This window comes from Arvicanthis niloticus, chromosome 21 (genome assembly GCF_011762505.2).
Source record: "Arvicanthis niloticus isolate mArvNil1 chromosome 21, mArvNil1.pat.X, whole genome shotgun sequence".
NCBI lineage: Eukaryota > Metazoa > Chordata > Mammalia > Rodentia > Muridae > Arvicanthis > Arvicanthis niloticus.
In genome coordinates, this window is record NC_047678.1 from 28,751,297 (window position 1) to 28,769,470 (window position 18,174).

Here is an 18,174-nt window from a genome sequence, read left to right on the forward strand (position 1 = left end):
GCGGGCCTCCCCTCCCCCAAGCGGGCGCTTTACTCGCCGGCCCCTGGCTGGAAGCCCTGTAGTTTTATTTAACGGAGCAGCATGGAGGCTGTACACCAATAAATAATGTGAATGTGGGAACTGCGCCTTTCATCGCGGCTGCAGGCAGGGAGGGGTAGGGCAAGAGGTCAGCCAGAACTTCAGTCTGCAATAGGGCAGAGGACCTGCAGGGTCTTTGACGTTGGGCAGCGGGTGATTCTCATTAGGGCATCGCGTCAGAGCTCCACACGGGCATCACTATAGGCCCGGTCCAAGGCCCACTCGGGCTGCGAGTCAGTGCCACCTTCCCGAGCCAGGCGAGCCATCTCCTGCTGGAACAAGGCTTGTCGTGCCCGGCTAGGGTCCACATTGATCCAGTTGTTGGCGATCCATTTGGTGCCGCGGGTGACCAGGCAGCCCCCATGCAACGAGTAGTCATCCACTTCACCCACCCAGCCTGGGATAAGAAGGTGACATGAACAAAGGACAAGTTAGGGGGAAACCCCGGAGCTGTGCAAACATCTAATCCCCATGGAAGGACTTGGCATCTCACCCACTAAGGCATGGTCAACATACTAGTAGGCCCTCTAAAACCAAGCTTCCTTGCTTCTGAGCCTGGCCATAGTTCTTTCCAGCCTGGGTTGTGGAGAGAAGTTTCCCTGCCCCAGACAGCAGGAAGGCTGGTGCATAAGGAAGATGGGCGGAGATAACCTAAGATATCTAGTACTACTGCTACTATGATTTGAACTCACTGGTTATAGCAGACAGAAACAGCCCTCCAGGGTAGCAGAAGGGAGAGCTGAGTTCCCTCAGACAAGCCCAAGACCTGGCCATAAGTAAGCCCTCACCTTGCCCATCAGGAAGGTAGTTGTACCAAAAGACTGCAGTTCCTTGCTGGGGCTTGACACGAAGGTTGCCCTTGTCGCAGTGCCTTCGCGTGTCTCGGAGATCAACATTATCCTGAATCAGACTCTGTGGGCAACAAGGTGATGAGGTTTTTGGACTGCCTGCCATTGCATGAGCAGGCAGCCAAAGTTGGCTGGAGGGAAAACAGATGTGCCCTCATCCAGGGCCTGGAAGGGTGTGGACACACTTGCCCAAGGCTCTACCAGCCCAAGAGTAATAGAACAGCCCGTTGGCTCTTACCATTTCATCATAGGTCCTGTTGTCTGCCACAGGGAAGACGGTCTCGCCCCCACCGGTGACATTGTTCAAATAAAACAGCACTGTCATGTAGCTGTAAGGCAGGGGGACTACTGAGCGGATCTCCAACTGTGGATAGGCCCACTTGCAGGGCAGGATACCCAGGGGCCACAGCATCAGGCTAGGATGGCTAAGACCTCTCTAGCCCTTTTCCCTACAGAGCCTCTCTCCTTATGTGGCCAAGATCACAGTGCTCTTAGGTAAGTTTGTGACCTTAAACTAAAGACCTGGCCAGGAAACGTAAGCTTGTAGAAGCTGAAATATCACGTAAAGTCTCCTGGAGACTGGAAGGACTGATCCAGAAAGCCATGAGAAAACTTAACTTTGTCCAGGCAGGAGGACACAACTGTAGAAACGGATGCAGGGGCTGAGGCAGAGACTTCCAGCAATGAAGTCACGGTCAGTGCTTACAGGGACGAGTATCAGTATCTGTGGATATCTGGATCTGTTTTAGATCTGTATCTAGATTTGAATAGATACAATGACCTGGCCAGGAGCAACCACTTTCCTGTTAGTCCATGAAGGAGAGACTTGGGGGAAAGGCAGGGGCATAGCTGACCAGGATGGCCCAGTGTATTCTTGGCCCCATACCAGGTTATACCTATCCTCAAGGTGCCCGGTCTGGGAATTGAAGCCACCCCGCCATGGGAGGTACTTGCCGACAGGAGGTCTCGAAGGGTACAGATTCATTGGCTACCAGCTTGGTATGGGAGCAGATGGTCTCTGGGTACACAGGTCCGCTGTCCACATGGGCATGGTAGTGGCCTCCCTCACCATATCGAACGACCTGTAGTGGCTCACTCAGCTCCACAATCTCCGGCGAGAGGCGGGTGAGACGCAGCACCCTGGTAGGCAGCAGGATGGCTACCTAAAGGAGCTGACCAAGGTGGGTCCTGGGCCAGACACAAGCTTTACCCCTGGCCACCTCCCCTGGAAAGCCCATGAACCATGCTTGATTTCTAAGAGCAGGAAGGCTGAGCTGGGAATGTCATTTAATTGTAGTGGGCTTGCCTAACATGTTCAAGGCCTTAGATTCAATCCTAGCACAGAAACTGATGTGGTGTGCGCCTGTAACCCCAGTACTTGGGACTCAGAGGTAGAAGCAGATAGCAAGTTTGAGGTGAGTCTGGGATTCATGAGACCTTACACACGCACACACATACACACACACACACGGGGGGGGGGGGCAGAAGGATCACAAAGAATTGGATCTGTGGTGGTAGTGATGACCTCTATATCCTAGGCTACCAGACTCAGAGGTACCCAATTAATAGAGACAACAAGATGGCCGTATACTCAGGGGGACGAGGAGGAGAATTGAGACTCTCCTCTCTAGAATAAAATTGTTTATTTAAAAACCTCTGCTTTTGTTTTTTTTTTGTTGTTGTTGTTGTTCTTTCTGTCATTTTTTTAGATAGGGTCTGAGGTAGCCCCGTGTCGGTCTGGAACTCTGTAACCTAGGACAATCTTAAACTCCTGACGCTTCAGTCTCTGCCTCCCAAGTTCTGGGATTGGAGCTATGCGCAGCAAGACCTGGGTTTCTGCAGTGTGGTGATCAATCACATCTTGCTTTTTACATGTTAGGCAAGCTCTTGACCAACCAAGCCATGTCCTCATCTTTCCAGGTTTTCTGAGACAGTTTCACTCCCCAGTCCAGGCCTTAGCTACAGACTGCAGGATGACCGGTGTGAGGTATTACCCTGGCTCGTGAAGCTATCTGTTCAAGGCACAGGGATTCTCTGATCAAAAATAAGTCCTTGTTTTTCTAATTAACAGAAAATAAATATTTGATTGATTGCTTTTTTTTTTCAGACAAGGTTTCTCTCTATAGCCCTGGCAGTACTGGACTTGCTTTGTAGACCAGGCTGGCCTCAAACTCATAGAAATCCACCTGCCTCTGCCTTCTGAGTGCTGGGACTAAGGGTGTGCGCCACGCAAGGCTTGATTTATTTCTAATACAGATTGTTTGCCCACAACCAAACTAATGTACCTTCAGTAGCTGCCTGTTTTTCAGGGTTTCTCATTCCTGCCTTAACAATTGAAATTCAATCCCAGATTAGTTCATCAGTTCCATCCCTTTGGCTCCGGCAAAGGACGTGTGTGGGAACCCTGCCCCAGGAAGAATGATCTCAGGTGCTCACCTCTGGCGGATAGCACGCATGACGTGATGGGCTCCCTCACCCTGGTGGAGCCACGTGTGGTGGCTGTTCCTCACCAGCTCGTTGGACTCGGCCTTATGGCTCCTCATGTACTTGTGGAAGTCTCGGAGGTCCATGTTGGAAAATTCCTGCAGACTCAGCACGCCTGCGCAGAGCGCCCTCATCAGTGCCTGTCAGGCCAATGTGGAGCGAGCACAGTGGCAGGCAGCACCTCCCTACCTACCCCAAAGGTAGCGGCAGCCCCTGGCCTCAGGCACTGGGGGGCCATGTGTCCCCACCTGGACTCGGGTCAGATGAACCTGGTTTCTGTCACATCGGGCCCTGAGGGAAGACCCAGAGAAGTTTGTTTTCTGTTTAAACCTTGATTTGGTCCCGAAAACCCAGACAGCCAGAGCAGGGTCTCCATGGGACACTTGGGCCACATGACCAAGATGGCCCTAGGCTCTGCAGGCTCTGCCACCTGCCCTGTAGTGGTGTGAGCTATGTTCCAACCTATAGAGTGTGAGGAGAGAGAACAGCCTATGCTGAGTCTCCCCCAGGGCCATTCACACTATAGTGTGAAAGCAGGACCAGTACCCAGTTCTCTCAAGTCCCATCCTGGGAGCAACCCTGTTGGCCAGCCCTTCTTCCTACAATACCAGTTACCCTAGGGGAAAAAATAATCCTGACCACCTCACAGAGGAGAAGACTCCTCTGTTCAAACCACTAAGCAGGGGTATCCCTCTGGGGCTCTGGAGGAATGGGTGGCTTTGCTGTAATTCTTCTATCCTATGGCCCAGTTTCTACTCAAAGTGAATGTCATGAGCCTGACATCATATTAAAGGGATGTAAAGCCATCCAGCCACAGGCTCCAGCTGAATTTTCACTCTACATTCAATAGAAACCTAGATCCTCACCTCCCTATGTCCGTGCACTTTCAAAGCTGGGCGTGGAAGCTGCCTGCTGCAGGGGAAGGGCCCGCACTTTCCAGGGCACGCATGCTCCTGGGAGGAGACAGCTCACAAGCACAGAACAGTGGAAGGTGTGAGCTCACCGTCACCATCAGGGTCTGCCTTGATCGCAGAGTACATCTCCTGAATGTTCTCTGGAGTCATCCACCGTCCGTTTCCCAGTCGAGTCTGGGCCAGGACCTAAAGCACAGGAAGGCCCTTCAGTATCACCAAAACAGACAAGGCATGAGTCTTGCTGTAGAGCTAAAGGTTTCAGGGCCAGGGCATGAGTGAAGAAGACACAGGAACGCCAAGGTTCTGTCTCAGTGATAGCCATGAAGGAAGCCAGAAAGGAGGTATACATGTGGTGGTGGTAGGGGGCCATGTCCATTCCCAGACCTGCTAAAGGCAGAATGAAAACAGGCCCCTGTCATCCTTGGACACTTCAGATAAGGGAAAGGCAAAGACCTGGCTATGATGAGGGCAGGAACCAGGGGGACATGTGGCTGGGACCTTACTACCACCACTGTCAGGAAAAGCAGGCCCAGTGTGAGACATGAACTACACCTTCTCTCAGAAGCCCTTATGTGAGGGTGTGGGAGAGAAAGATGGGGGCTGGTGGGACCTTACTTCATTGTCACCTTTGACATGGCAGCAAGAAACTCAGCCCACAGAAGGTACACTACTAAAAACAAAACCTAGTGATAACAGTCTTCCCTGTGAAAGGGACTTTCTTGCCATCCTCTGGAGTCTCTGGGGCAGTAAGGGACTGTCAGAGGAGAAAGTAGAATGGACCGGAGCATGTCCAAGCAAGCCTGGGGTAGCATTTGACTGCAGAGGCCAGGGCTGAGCTAGTCAAGTCGCATGGCAACTAGAATGGTAATTTCAGGTATCACCTCCAATACCCACCCACACCCCAGGGTCCTAACCTCTCGGAGCTGCAGGCGACCATCATGGTTCTGATCCAACAGCTGGAAGAGGTCCAGCTGGCTGACCTGCATGCTGCTCATAGCTTCCTCATACTCTTCAGTGGGCAGGATCTGGCTTCGCTGTAACCCTTTCATCTGTGCCAGGTGGATGATAAGCCGACACTCCTCGTCACTCAGGAAGCCTGGGATTTCTAGCAGAAGAGGGAGTGTGTAGGTGATGCTGACGACTGAGCTGGGCCACTGGGCACCAAGTACTCCCCCTACTCCTACAAGATTCTTAGGTATTTTCTGTCCCTGAGTGGCCACCAGAGCTGGAGGACTTTGTGTTTTTCCATTTCCATCCACTCTGGACTTTGTTTTTGAGAACAGGGTCTTACTGTATAATCCTAGCTGGCCTAGAATTTGCTCTGTAGACCAGGCTGGCCTCAAACTCATAGAGATCCACCCATCTCTGCCTCTTGAGTGCTGGAATTGAGGGTGTGGGCACCTGGCAGGACTGTGTATTAAGGTTGAGTTGCCTTCCGAGGTTTGTACCAGTGTTTGGGATAAGTGTTTGTCCTGTCTCATCAGTAACAATATACACTTTCAAGGAGGGAGGGTGCTCACGGGGGTGAGCTCGCCCTAGCTAGCGATGATCTACCGCCTCTGCATCAAACTGAAGGCCACAAGGTGAACTTGAACAGCAGAGGGGTGGCGTCTTTTTTTTTTTCCTTTTCTGACAGTGCTGGGGATTGAAGCCAGGGCCTTGCACATATTAGAAAAATGCTCTACCACTGAGGTACACTCCAACTCCCAGACAACTCTGTTGTTGCTATTGTGTTTGAGACAGTGTCTCACAGAGTCCAGATGACCTCAGCCTTGCTATGTAGCCGAGGATATCCTTGAACTATCCTGGTCCTTCAACCTTGGTCTCCTAAGTGCTAGGATTACAGATGTGTATCACCATACTCAGCTTGTGTGTGTGTGTGTGTGTGTGTGTGTGTGTGTGTGTGTGTGTTTATGGCGGGGAGAGGGTTGAGACATAGTCACACTATATAGCCCTAGCTAGCTTGGAACTTGCTCTGATGACCAGGCTGGTCTCTGCCTGTCTCTTCCTTCCAAGCACCTGGACTAAAGGCTTGTGCCTCGACACTGGCTGCATTTATATTTAAAGATCAGACAGAGGGATCGTGGCTGGATCTTGCTTTCAGTTTTCCTTTTACCATCTTTTAGAGCAGTGGTCCCCAGCCTCTCTGATGGTACCTCCCTTTAATACAGTTCATCCTGTTGTAGTGGTCCCCAGACATAATTTTATTTTTGCTACTTTATAATTGTTTTTTGTTCACTACTGTTCTGAATTGTAATGTTCATTATCTGATATTCAGAGGGGTCACAACCCACAGGTTGAGAACCACTGCTCTGGGCAGACTGAAGGGCCTTACTCTTATTCTGTTCAAGTATTGGTACTGAGTAGTCAGTGAGTACCACTTAGGACGCTTCATACCTTGAGTAAAGACTGTTGGCTCTAGGACTTTGCTCTGTGTCTACTTGTCCACACACCAGCCACCGCTGGCAGGTGGTTTGAAGGAGCTAGACCCTGAGCCTCAAATGTGAACAGCTACATCTCATAGCCCAGATGCTTTCTGCCCCCCACCTCCATAACTTGAAAAAAGAAAGAAAGAAAAGGACACCATTGAGAGACAAGACGTGAGCGGAGAAAAAGGCTGTACTTTGCAGAGTAGTTTGCCGTTTCTCTGTCATGCTTCTAAGATGACACAGCAGTGCTGCCAAGAAGACTGGCCCTGTAGCATGATGGGAGCCATTTTTAATAATGACCACAGCCCATCACACTCTGCCAACGGCGAGCACAGCTCTAAGCATCCCTGCATTCCTGACAGCTCTGTAATCTCCTCAGCCAGGCCCTGTTACCTCTCCAGTGCGTGAAGAACCCCAAACACAGAAAGATCAGTGCTTTGTCCAGGGCTGCCCAGATGTTATACCCAGAACCAGATTGGAGATCAAAGTTAGCTTCCAAGGGTAGGTGTTGGGGCCCCAGATGTGGTAACAGTGAAGATAGAACAGGATAAAGACCCCCATCTAACCTGCAGGACCCTAAAAGGGTGTGAGCAGATTCTGGGTACACAGCTGAACAATAGGCCAGGCTCAGTTGCTTATCAGTTTTCATCTCTTGGTTGCTAAAGACAGAGAACTTAAAATAGAAAAGAAAAAAAAGGGGGGAGGGGCCAGGCGGTGGTGGCGCACACACACCTTTAATCCCAGCACTTGGGAGGCAGAGGCAGGTGGATTTCTGAGTTCTAGGCCAGCCTGGTCTACAGAGTGAGTTCCAGGACAGCCAGGGCTACACGGAGAAACCTTGTCTCAAAAAACCAAAAAAAAAAAAGCTGGGCGGTGGTGGCGCACGCCTTTAATCCCAGCACTTGGGAGGCAGAGACAGGCAGATTTCTGAGTTCGAGGCCAGCCTGGTCTACCAAGTGAGTTCCAGGACAGCCAAGGCTATATAGAGAAACCCTGTCTCGAAAAAACCAAAAAACCAAACAAACAAACAAAAAAAAAAAAAACCAAAAAAAAAAAACCAAAAAAAAAAAAAAAAAAAAAAGGGGGGGGGGTGGGGTGGGGACTGGAGAAAGACAACACAGGCCGGGAGCCTGGATTTCTTTATTAAGTACCAGGAATCTGCAAGTCCAGTGGAGATAATTCTAGCCCCTGCCCAACCCCCTTGATGATAAACCCCTGGATTTGGTCCCAAGCACCACATAAAACTGGGTGTGGTGAGACACACCTGCAATCCCAGTACTTGGGAGCTGGAGGAGGGTCAGAAGTTCAAGATCACCTTCTGCCACATAGCAAGTTCAGTGCTAGCCTGAGCTACAAGAGACCATGTCTCAGACAAAACCAAACAGAATAAGCAAACAGCTAAGTCAGTAAGTCGAGGCCTAACTAGCAGGTGCAGGGACCTGAGAGTTTTGCAAAAAACCCTCAGAACTTTCTGGGTGGGCACAGCCCTTAAAAGCTTTTAACCTCAGCTCATTAAGACCAAGAGAAGTTAAAAAAAAAAAAAAAAAAAGAGAGAGAAGGATAGAGGGATTTGATATACCATGACACTGGACACCCTGAGATGTATCTGACCCAGCCCATGACAGCAGATTCAATAGGAGATTACCTGTTGCCTCACCTTGCCCAAGGGATCCCACCCAATGCCCTGTGAGTCTTCCTCTGCTCCCTCTTTACATCCTCCTCCCATGAGTGCTTTGAGAAAAGGGGCAGAGGCTCCCAGGTGCAGAGTAGGTAGGGTGTGGTCCCCCAGCCAGGCCCTGCTCTGGAAGCCCAGGCCTCACTAATCCTTTCAGTTATCCATCAGTATTGGGTGTTGGTGTGGGGAAGGGAAGAAATGAAGATTTGTTTTTGTTAGTGTTCCTGGCAGAAGGAAGCAAGTACCCTGGGACAGAGACCCCTGTGCATTTGGGGTCTTGGTCTGTTACCAGAAACTATCAAAGTCTCTTGAATATCAAGATAGGACAAGAGGTATGCAACTTTGGAATAGACCCGGACGCCATTCCAGTAAATCGTGGAAGCTCTGTCTGCCCAAAGGATGCTGGCAAAAGATGAAGCCCAAAGGTCACAAGGCGGATTGTTCCATCCCAACTTAACTTCGCCTCTGAACGGCTCCCTCTGGGCAGAGCAAGCCCCTCTGGATTATCAGTAACATTGAGAATGGAGTTCTTTCAGAACTCAAAGGCCAGGACGCAGGACACTGTGCCAGAGGCTTCGGTGTCAAAGAGCTTTCAGTACGGGAGGGGGTGCTGGGCGTTGGGGGTGGGCTGCATGCTCCATCTAGGTTGGAGGCGAAGATCCAGGGTGTAGGGCCCTCCCTTAGCCCTCTCTGGATGGGGATGACTAAGAAGCTGGTGGGGGAGGTGCACTGGAAGGCTGGAAAGAAGCCTGGGTTAGCGGGAGGAGGCAGGAGATAAAGGGGGGAAGGGCTGAGGTATGAGATGTGGCCCAAGCAGTAAGCCAGGCTGCAGAGCTGTTGCTAGGTGACCACAGTGTTGTTGCCCAGCAACCACAGAGTATTCCTTGTTACCAGGCAGTGCTAGGAGCACAAAAGGCTCCACTTGATCACCCCGCTTCTCCCACACCACAGAGTCATTAACATGTTGCAGCCAGTGACAAGCCTTGTAAGCCAGCTGTGTGGCTTTCATAGCCTGCTGTGGCTTTCCTAGAGAATGATCCACCATAGAGACTTCCCTGTGGGCTACTATCTGTGTCACAGCAGATGTCAAGACCTCCCACCCAGAGTGCCCAGAGTGGGTCTTGGCATAATGTCTCCCCTATATTCAATGTCATAGTCAAACCACACCCCTTTCAAATCAGTCCTGTGGGGATCACGTAAATTAGCCTTGGGCTGGGGAGGAGACCCCAATAATAGGCTGCTGTGGAGGGTACACAGGTAGAGGCTGGGCAGCTGGCCTGAATCCTTATTCTTTCGTCACTTCCCCCACTGTGCATCATGGCAGCTGTAATAGGGACCATGACTTGCAGTTTCATCCAAGGTGTCCTGGACATGTTCTGTTCTAGTGACTCTGGAGAGTTCTGAGTATGTGGTGCCCTTTACATGCTATGTGTGGGGGTGGGTGCCCGTGTAAGAGTGGGTATGTATGAATATGGCGGCCAGAACCCAAGGACAAACTCAGGCATCTGTCCTTGCCTTCCGGCTTGTGTAAGATGGGCCTCTTTTTTGGTTGTTGGCATGTGCCAATAGGTTAGGGGCCTGCAAGTCCGGGATTCTCCCGTCTCTACCTCTCATCTTGTCATCAGAATACCAAAACTACAGGTGTGTCATAGTGTGCCCAGCTTTTACGTGGGTTCTGTGAACTTCCCTGGCAAGCAGTCTCCCACTGAGCCATCTCTCCAGTTTCTGCCCCCACCCCCAGTTTACGAATTATAAACATGTGTGCAAACCATGACATATGTAAGAGAGATATCTATATTCTATGCCCGAACAGAATAAAAACCATATTTCTTTAGGGTAGTGTGGTGCCACTAAAACATCAATAGAAACAAACAAATAACTAACGACAAACTGGGAGTGGTGGTGGGCACCTGCCAAGCCAGCACATGGAGGGTAGAGGCAGGAGGATCAGGAAATCAGAGTCATCCCTGGCTCTACAGAGTTCCTGGCTTCGTGAGATTTTCAACAAACAGGAACTCTGTAAGGAGAATGGCTTCCCTGGAGCCTGCTTCAAAGTCAGAACACAGCATCTTAATTAGCTATGTGCAGAGGACGGAGAGAGCACTCCTAGAGACAATGTAGCTAGTCCTTTAGCTCCATGAGCCCTTCTGCAGGGAAGGGCAGACCAGACCGCTACCACCGTACATACTCTGCCTAGGGTCACTGTGATTTGGACTCGAGACCAGAGTTGTTGAACTTGCGGTCCCTACCCTCACCAGAGTTGATGTTCACCATGTAACATGGCTGTTCTTGGATGTCATGTGAACGAGCTCTTCCAGGACTGCATACAGGAAGTATTAGCAGGAAGGTGCAGGGAGCCACCTGTTGGTAACTACAATTTATGTGTAAAGCTGAGACTATCAAATCCTGTGGCTAGCTCTCCACGGTGCCAAGGACAGGGGCTAGAATTTCTACCAGGTCTGGTAGCATACGCAGGGGACCCCAAGCGCTCAGAAGACTAAGGCAGGAAAACTGCCAAATTGAAAAGAATGTTATTTATTTTACATTATATGGGCGTTTTGCCATTGTGTCTGTCCACACATGGGCACAATTGGTGGCTTCAAAGGCTAGAAGAAGGTGTCAGATCCCCTGGCACTGAAATTATAGATAGGTTATGAGCTGCACGGAACCTGGGTCCTCTGGAAGAGCAGCACGTGATCTTAATCATCCGCACCATCTCACTGGCTCCAAAGATCACTAACGTGCAGGTAGGACTGGAGCACAGAGCAAGAACTCCCTAAGGAAAGATAACCTGAGGCTGGGTGACAGCACAGTTAGCTCCTGCCTAGCAAGCATGAGGGCCGGACCTGACTTGCATTCATTTATCTTGAGACAGGATCTTACTATGCAGCTTCGGGTCCACCTGCCTCTGCTTCCAGTTGCTGGGATAAAAGGCCTGCAAACTTTGCACGGCTTAGGACCTCTGTTTGGAACTCCAGCACCCAAGTAAAAATCTAGCCAAGGATGACCCTAGGTGTCCACTGGCCATCCAAGCTTAATTAGTGAGTTACGGGTTTAGTGTGAGACTGTGTCTTAAAAACCAAGGCGAAGATGTGGGTGAGACAGCTTAGTGGGTAAACACACCCACCACAAACCCGAGTTCAATGCCTGGAATCCATAGTGAAAGAGAGAACTGACACCAGAAAGTCATCTTCTGCCCTCCACAGGCATGTTCTGGTGTGTGTGCCTTGATCCATGTCCATACACATATATAATAATAATAAATAAAAATTGATATGTGGCCGGGCAGTGGTGGTGCACGCCTTTAATCCCAGCACTTGGGAGGCAGAGGCAGGCGGATTTCTGAGTTTGAGGCCAGCCTGGTCTACAGAGTGAGTTCCAGGACATCCAGGACTACACAGAAAAACCCTGTCTCGAAAAACCAAAAAATAAAAAAAATAAAATAAAAAAAATTGACATGTGGTATTGACCTGTAGCCTCTGTACATATATGCATACACCTGTGCATGTCCACACATACATGTTAGACATGGTGGCTCATGTCCGAAATTCCAGCTTTTGGGAGGGGAAGCGAGAGAACTATCATGAGTTCATAGAGAGTTCCGATCCGAGGCAGCCTGAGCTATAATGTGAGAGATTATGTTAATTTTAAAAAATCCCACTCCTCAACCCCGGAAAAAAGCATGGTGTCATACACCTGTGATTCTCCAGCATCGGATACATAGACAGGAGGACCATCAGTTACAAGCCAGTAACTAGCTAGAAGCTAGGGCTACCCAAGAAGACCCTACCCCAAAAAGCAGAAGAGGAGGGGCCAGTTAAGATAAAACAGAGCCACTATAGGAAAGCAACATCCCCAAGGCGGTGATGACCACTCAGAATTGTTTGTTCCCAGCATGGTGTAGTGGTGCATGCTATTCTTAAAAATATATCTATTTACTTGTTTTATATATATGAGTGCTCTATCTGCATGTCCACCTCCATGCCAGAAGAGAGACCCAGATCCCATTACAGATGGTTGGGAGCCACCATGTGGTTGCTGGGAATTGAACTCAGGACCTCTGGAAGAGCAGTCAGTGCTCTTAACCACTGGGCCATCTCTCCAGCCTGGGGTATTGTGGTGCCTGCTTTTCATCCCAGAACTCTGGAGGCAGAGGCATGAGGATTGCTGTGAGTTTTAAGCATGTCTACATAGCAAGCTCTAGCAGAGCCAATACTACCCTGTCTCAAACAACAACAAAGATTCAGTTTCTGTACAGGCCTGTAACCCCTAAAGATGGGAGGAAGAGGCAGGAGGAGCCTGAGTTTAGGGCCAACTTGGGCTACATAGCAAGTTCTAAGTCCATGTCTGAGTTAATTATCATGAAATATAAACAAGCAAAATAAAGGCAGGATGAGAGAGAGAGAGAGAGAGAGAGAGAGAGAGAGAGAGAGAGAGAGAGACTAGAGCTTGTGTGGACTCTTCTCTGCACTGAAGAATTTTTCTTCCACAGAAATGGGGGGACCTTGTTCCATTCACATCCCTTGGGCATCTGTTATGTCATAGGTTGGGAGCTAAGAGCAGCAGGGTTAGGCTCAGAGCGAGGCATTCTTCCTAGCTCTGCCTGCCTCTTGAGGATGACAGTGGGCATCAGGCCAATGGATGGCAGACAGGCAAGTACAGAAGACAGGCACACTCTGCTCTTTCCAGGTATGAAGTGTTTTTTGGACCATCCAACTCCCGTTATCTTAGCTTTCTGCAGCTTTAGACCGCTTGCCCTGTGGTTTCTCTTTTTTATGTAGCCCAGGATGACACTTTGAATTAGAATGGCCTCCATAGGTTCTTGTTTAAATAATTGGTCCCCAGGTGATAGAACTGTTTGGAAAAGAATAGGAGGTGTGTCTTTGGGGGTGGTGGGCTTTGAAACTTCAAAAGCCCAGGCCAATTCCCAGTTAGCTCTCTGCCCTGAGGCTGTGGGTCAGCTGTAAGCTTCAGTTCCTGTTCCATCACCATGCCTGCTTACAGCCACAAGCCTGAGCATGACGCTCATGGACTCACCCTCTGAAACTTTTAAGCCCCAATAAAACTCTGCTCTGTTGGCTTGGTCATGGTGTCTCTTCACAGCTAATGAGAAGTAACTAAAACACCCAGGCTGGCTTTGAACTCCCAATCCTCCTCTTGCCTCCACCTCCCAAGTGCTGGGATTAGCAATTATGAATGAATGAATCCCTGAAATCTTCCTCCTTAGCCCCTGTCCATTTGCCAAGCAGCAAGCCCTGGGTCTTTCCATGATAAAACCTGAGATATCTCCCACCAACTGATCAATAAGCAATGTAAATGTTTGGGGGGGGGGAATGAGGACTCAGAGAGCAAGCTTGGGCTATACATGCTATACATGTCTGAGCTCCAGACCTTTAACCCCTCACAGAAGTCTTTTTTTTTTATTTTATTTTTTTTTTGTTTGTTTGTTTTTCGAGACAGGGTTTCTCTGTGTAGCCTTGGCTGTCCTGGAACTCACTCTGTAGACCAGGCTGGCCTCGAACTCAGAAATCCGCCTGCCTCTGCCTCCCAAGTGCTGGGATTAAAGGCGTGCACCACCACCGCCCGGCGCCTCACAGAAGTCTTACATAGCCCAGGCTGGCCTCAGGCTTGCTAAGGATGGCCTTAGACTCCTGATCCTCTTTCTTCTTCTTGCTGAGTGCTGGGATTCTAGGCCTGCACTACAATCCCTACTGTGTGGTTGTGCTTGGTGCTGAAGATTAAACCTATGGCCTCTTTAGATAGATAGGCAAGTGCACTACCAGCTGGGTGTGTTCCTCCCCCATGCTTTTTTAAAGATTTATTTATGTATGTACATATGCACCAGTAGAGGGTGTCAGATCCCATTACAGATGGTTGTGAGCCACCATGTGGTTGCTGGGAATTGAACTCAGGACCTCTGGAAGAGCAGTCAGTGCTCTTAAGCACTGAGTCAACTCTCCAGCCCCTAAAGCTTGGTTTAAAAAAATAAATTAAAACATTTTTATGCGAGTGTGTTGGCTGTGTGTGTGATGTGCACCACGTATGATGCCTATACCCTAGATGTGCTGGGTTCTCGGGAACAGGGGTTAAAGCCAGTCGTGAGCTTCTATGTGGGTGCCGGGACAGGTCCTCTGCAAGAAAAGCAGAAAAGCAAGTGCTCTTAACTGACAACTTCTCCAGCCTCTTGGTTTTTTGTTTGTTTGTTTTTGTTCGTTTGATTGGTTAATTTTGAGACTTGGTCACTTCGGATAACCTTGGCTAGCCTGGAACTATATTTTTAGACCATGTTGGCCTTGAACTTAGAGATGTATCTGCCTCTGCACTCTATGCTCCACCCCCACCCCCCCACCCCCCCAGTGCTGAGATTAAAGGAAGCCACACAGCCTCCAGTGTCTGTCTGTCTGTCCTGGTGTTGTTTTGCTTGTTTACATCCATTCCTGACATGTAGCCAAGGCACAGACTTGCTGTATATGTGTAGCCCAGGTTGGCCTCGAACTCAGGATCCTCCTGCCTCTCCCTCCCACATTCAGGAGTTACCCAGCATTCCTGATGTTGCCGAGAGCCTTAGCTGTACCCTTTGAAAGTTTTGGCAGAAACTGGGACCCATTTTGATGGCCCCAGCAGAAGGTTTACTATCCTTTCAACTCTTCTGTTTCTTGTAATTTACTCTTGGGGACTTTAAATCTGGGTCTTTAATTATCTTCTTTATAGGACAAACTGCAAATTCAGAGGGCTCTAGGCTGATAGCTCACCTAAGCTAACAGGAACTAGCTGGCGGCTAATGAAAGAAAATCCAACACCTGAACATGTCTGTTCACAGGCCTGGATCTCCCTTCCTTGAGAGCTGCCAGGCTGGATCTTCACTGTCCCCCAGAAAGGCCCCCAGAAGAAGGACTTCTTTTACCAGAAGTCTCAGCCCAGGGAAAAATTCTGCTCCTCTGTGCTCACTACTGTATCACATCCAGCTAATTGTTTATGTCTGTCTCTTCCTCATTCAACGTCAGCTTCAGAAAAAGCCGTTTCCAATACCTGAATTAGGACCTGATACAGGCTCTGTGTTATCACAGTAGTATTGATGATAGCAGTTCGCAGCCTTGTAGGGCCCTTCTCAGAACAGAACACATGGGACGGTGCTATTTATAGCTCTTATCCAGAGCGCCAGCCAGGGCCCTCTCAGCTCTACAGTAGACGCATGCTTTCAGCTTTGCCCAGACCGCTTCTTCTTTTAAAATTTTAAAGACATGTTTATTATGTTATAGTATTACTAATGTTTTGCCTACATGTGTGTCTGTGGCTTGAGGAGGTGTTGAGCCTCCCTGTGAATGTTGGGAATGGGACCCAGATCCTCTTTAAAAAAGAAGAAGCTGGAGATTTGGCTCAGTGGTTAAGAGCGTTTGTTGAAATTCTCTTTGGCCAGTCTGTGCTACTAATCTGTCACCTTCCAGAACTGGGGCAGAGTGGGATACTGGAGACCAGGGCAGAGGACAGCTTGTGGGAGTGGGTTCTTGCTTTCCACCATGGGGATCGCAGGGGTTGAATTTAGATGGTCAGGCGTTATAGCACCTTTATCTGCTCAGCCATCTCTCCAGCCCAGAGACCTCTTAATACTTTCTACAAAGTTCCTTCCCCAGCAGCCAAGGACAGCCCTGGGTCTGCTAATTCATACCACCAAGGCCATGTGTCTGTACAGATTTTGTTTTTGTTTTGTTTGTTTTTGTTGTTGTTTTGATATAGGTTTTCTCTGTGTGGTCTTGGTAGTCCTGGAACTCACTCTGTAGACCAGGCTGGCCTTGAACTCAGAGATCCACTTGCCTCTGCCTCCGCTGGGATTAAAGGCAGGTGCCAACACTGCACAGCTAGGGTTGCAGAAATTTAACCTGGGCAAGTGCCCTCACTATGTTGACATTGGTAGTCTTTGGAGGACTTTGGGGGTCTTCACAACACCATGTTTTTGTGTTTGAAGCCTTACATTTAATAAGAACTCAGAAAACAGGAGTTGTGTGTGATACGGCTACAAAGAGTCACCCTAAAAGGCTCTGCCCATGAAGGGTGAAAGACAAGAATCCTAGGAATCTCAAATACTGGAAGCAAGAAGCTGCTGGGCCTTTGAATAGCGCCCCTCTTGGGAGCCGCTGGCTTTGAGGGTTATCAGTTCATTCCAACATGGACAACCTGCGTCTCACCAGACCACAGGGGTAGCTTTGGGAAAGTGATCTCCCCAGAAGCCCCCAGGACAAGGACATCTGGCACCTGGTTATCAGTTTCTCACCTTGCCCTGGATTCTGGAAGGTGAAAGATTAGTAGCACAGACTGTCCTAAGATAATTTCAATAAACTGTTTGAACCTTTGTCTCAGGGTCATGCTGCCCAGCCTATGATAGAAGGGTCCACTGAGGGGAGCATGGGGCTGGGAGGGAAATGTGGAAAGGGAACTTCTGGCATGTTCCGGAAAAGGGAGCTCTCTCTACTTTAGTAATCCTCTGGATTCAGAGAGCGCCTGTGCAAAGCAGCCATGTTCAAAATAGAAAACACACGGTCAAAAGAAGCCTCGGGGTGGATGCTGCAGCCGCCGCCCCCCCCCCCCCCCTTCCCGGACCCTTCCCAGAAGTGTCCTGCAGACTTACCGAAAAGCAATGGCTTGAGGCTGAGGGTTCGGATGAAGTGATCCCTGCCCGCGACCACCTGGACTTTCCGCTCATATCCCACCTAAAGGAAAAGTACACAGCAGGCAGCTGGTGTGCCAGTCCGCACTGCTCAAGAAAAGTCCCGTGTCAGGGCGCGATAGTAGAAAAGTAAGTAAGCGCGCGCGTGACCCGCACACAGTGATGCGTGGGGCAGCGTGGTGGCCCAGAGCTGAGCCACGGTTCCTTCTGGCTCCGCTTGGCAAGGCTTGAAGCTTCGCTCAGCGCGGGGGCGGGAAGCGGGGGGTGGAGAGGATGTTCTTACCTTGATGCCCTCCAGCCGGGTGAGGGGACCCAAGGTTGGCACTGGCTGGGGGCTCTGCTCGCGGCGCTGGGGCCCGGGGTCTGTGCTCTCGTCCCCGTTGCTGTAGTGCACGAAGAGCAGCAGGGCCAGCACATTGCCCAAGTACAGGTGCACGAACACCATCAGCACCAAGAAGTAGGCACGGGAACAGATGCCCCGTGGCTTGCACAGCGGCCGCACCGGTGCTTCTTCACCATCACCTGATCTGGTCGCTGTCACGGAAGGGCGATGCTCCGGTGGCAGTGGCCACTGAATATTCGAGGCCTCTTCGACTGTCTCAGCCTCAGGCCGCTGCACGGTCGCCACCGCTGCCGCCATGGCGCCCAGGTCGCGCGCGCGCCCAGGGGAGGGGCCGCGGGGGTGCTCGCGCTGCGCAGTCGCTGGGACCAGGACGGCGGAGTCAGCGCGCACCGCGGTCACTAGGAGACGGTGCTTCGGGATGCTGCGCCTACACGGAGCCGCACCCATCGGTCCTTACCCTGGGACCTCGCCCGCACCCAGCTAGTCGCTCCCGGAGCTGTATACACTGCATCGCAGAAGGCCATCCGCGAATGTGGAGGCACTTCAGGGGAGCACCGTTAGGACAGACACCATTGCCATTAGTAGTTTCTTGGTTCTCGGGAGAAAACGCCCCCTTCCCTCTTTCCAGAAAAGTGTAGTGGGCATTTTCTCACTCCTGGGTGAGAGAGAGTGACAGAAATGGGAGGCAGCGTCTTATGACATAGTGGGCTGCTGAGACCAATGACTGTACACTCGATGATG

At 50.3% G+C, this 18,174-nt stretch overlaps 1 protein-coding gene across 2 annotated transcripts; it reads right to left on the reverse strand.

Moving 5' to 3' along the window:
• Nucleotides 1-48: 48 nt before the first annotated feature.
• On the reverse strand, nt 49-17,853 carry P4htm (prolyl 4-hydroxylase, transmembrane). Of its 2 annotated transcripts, XM_034484000.2 has the most exons (9): nt 17,374-17,853; nt 17,052-17,133; nt 5,239-5,429; nt 4,414-4,510; nt 3,363-3,525; nt 1,881-2,066; nt 1,165-1,255; nt 867-990; nt 49-475 (listed from the first exon to the last, which is right to left on the reverse strand). In XM_034484000.2, exons 1-9 carry the CDS (start codon nt 17,728-17,730, stop codon nt 255-257), a joined length of 1,512 nt encoding a protein of 503 aa, XP_034339891.2. In that variant the 5' UTR covers nt 17,731-17,853; the 3' UTR covers nt 49-254. The 2 variants fall into 2 exon arrangements, 1 of the variants encoding a protein (XP_034339891.2); XR_013105692.1 differs by lacking the exons at nt 49-475; nt 867-990; nt 1,165-1,255; nt 1,881-2,066 and adding an exon at nt 3,604-3,701 and having other exon boundaries at nt 3,387-3,525; nt 17,374-17,777.
• Between the last annotated feature and the right edge of the window lie 321 nt (nt 17,854-18,174).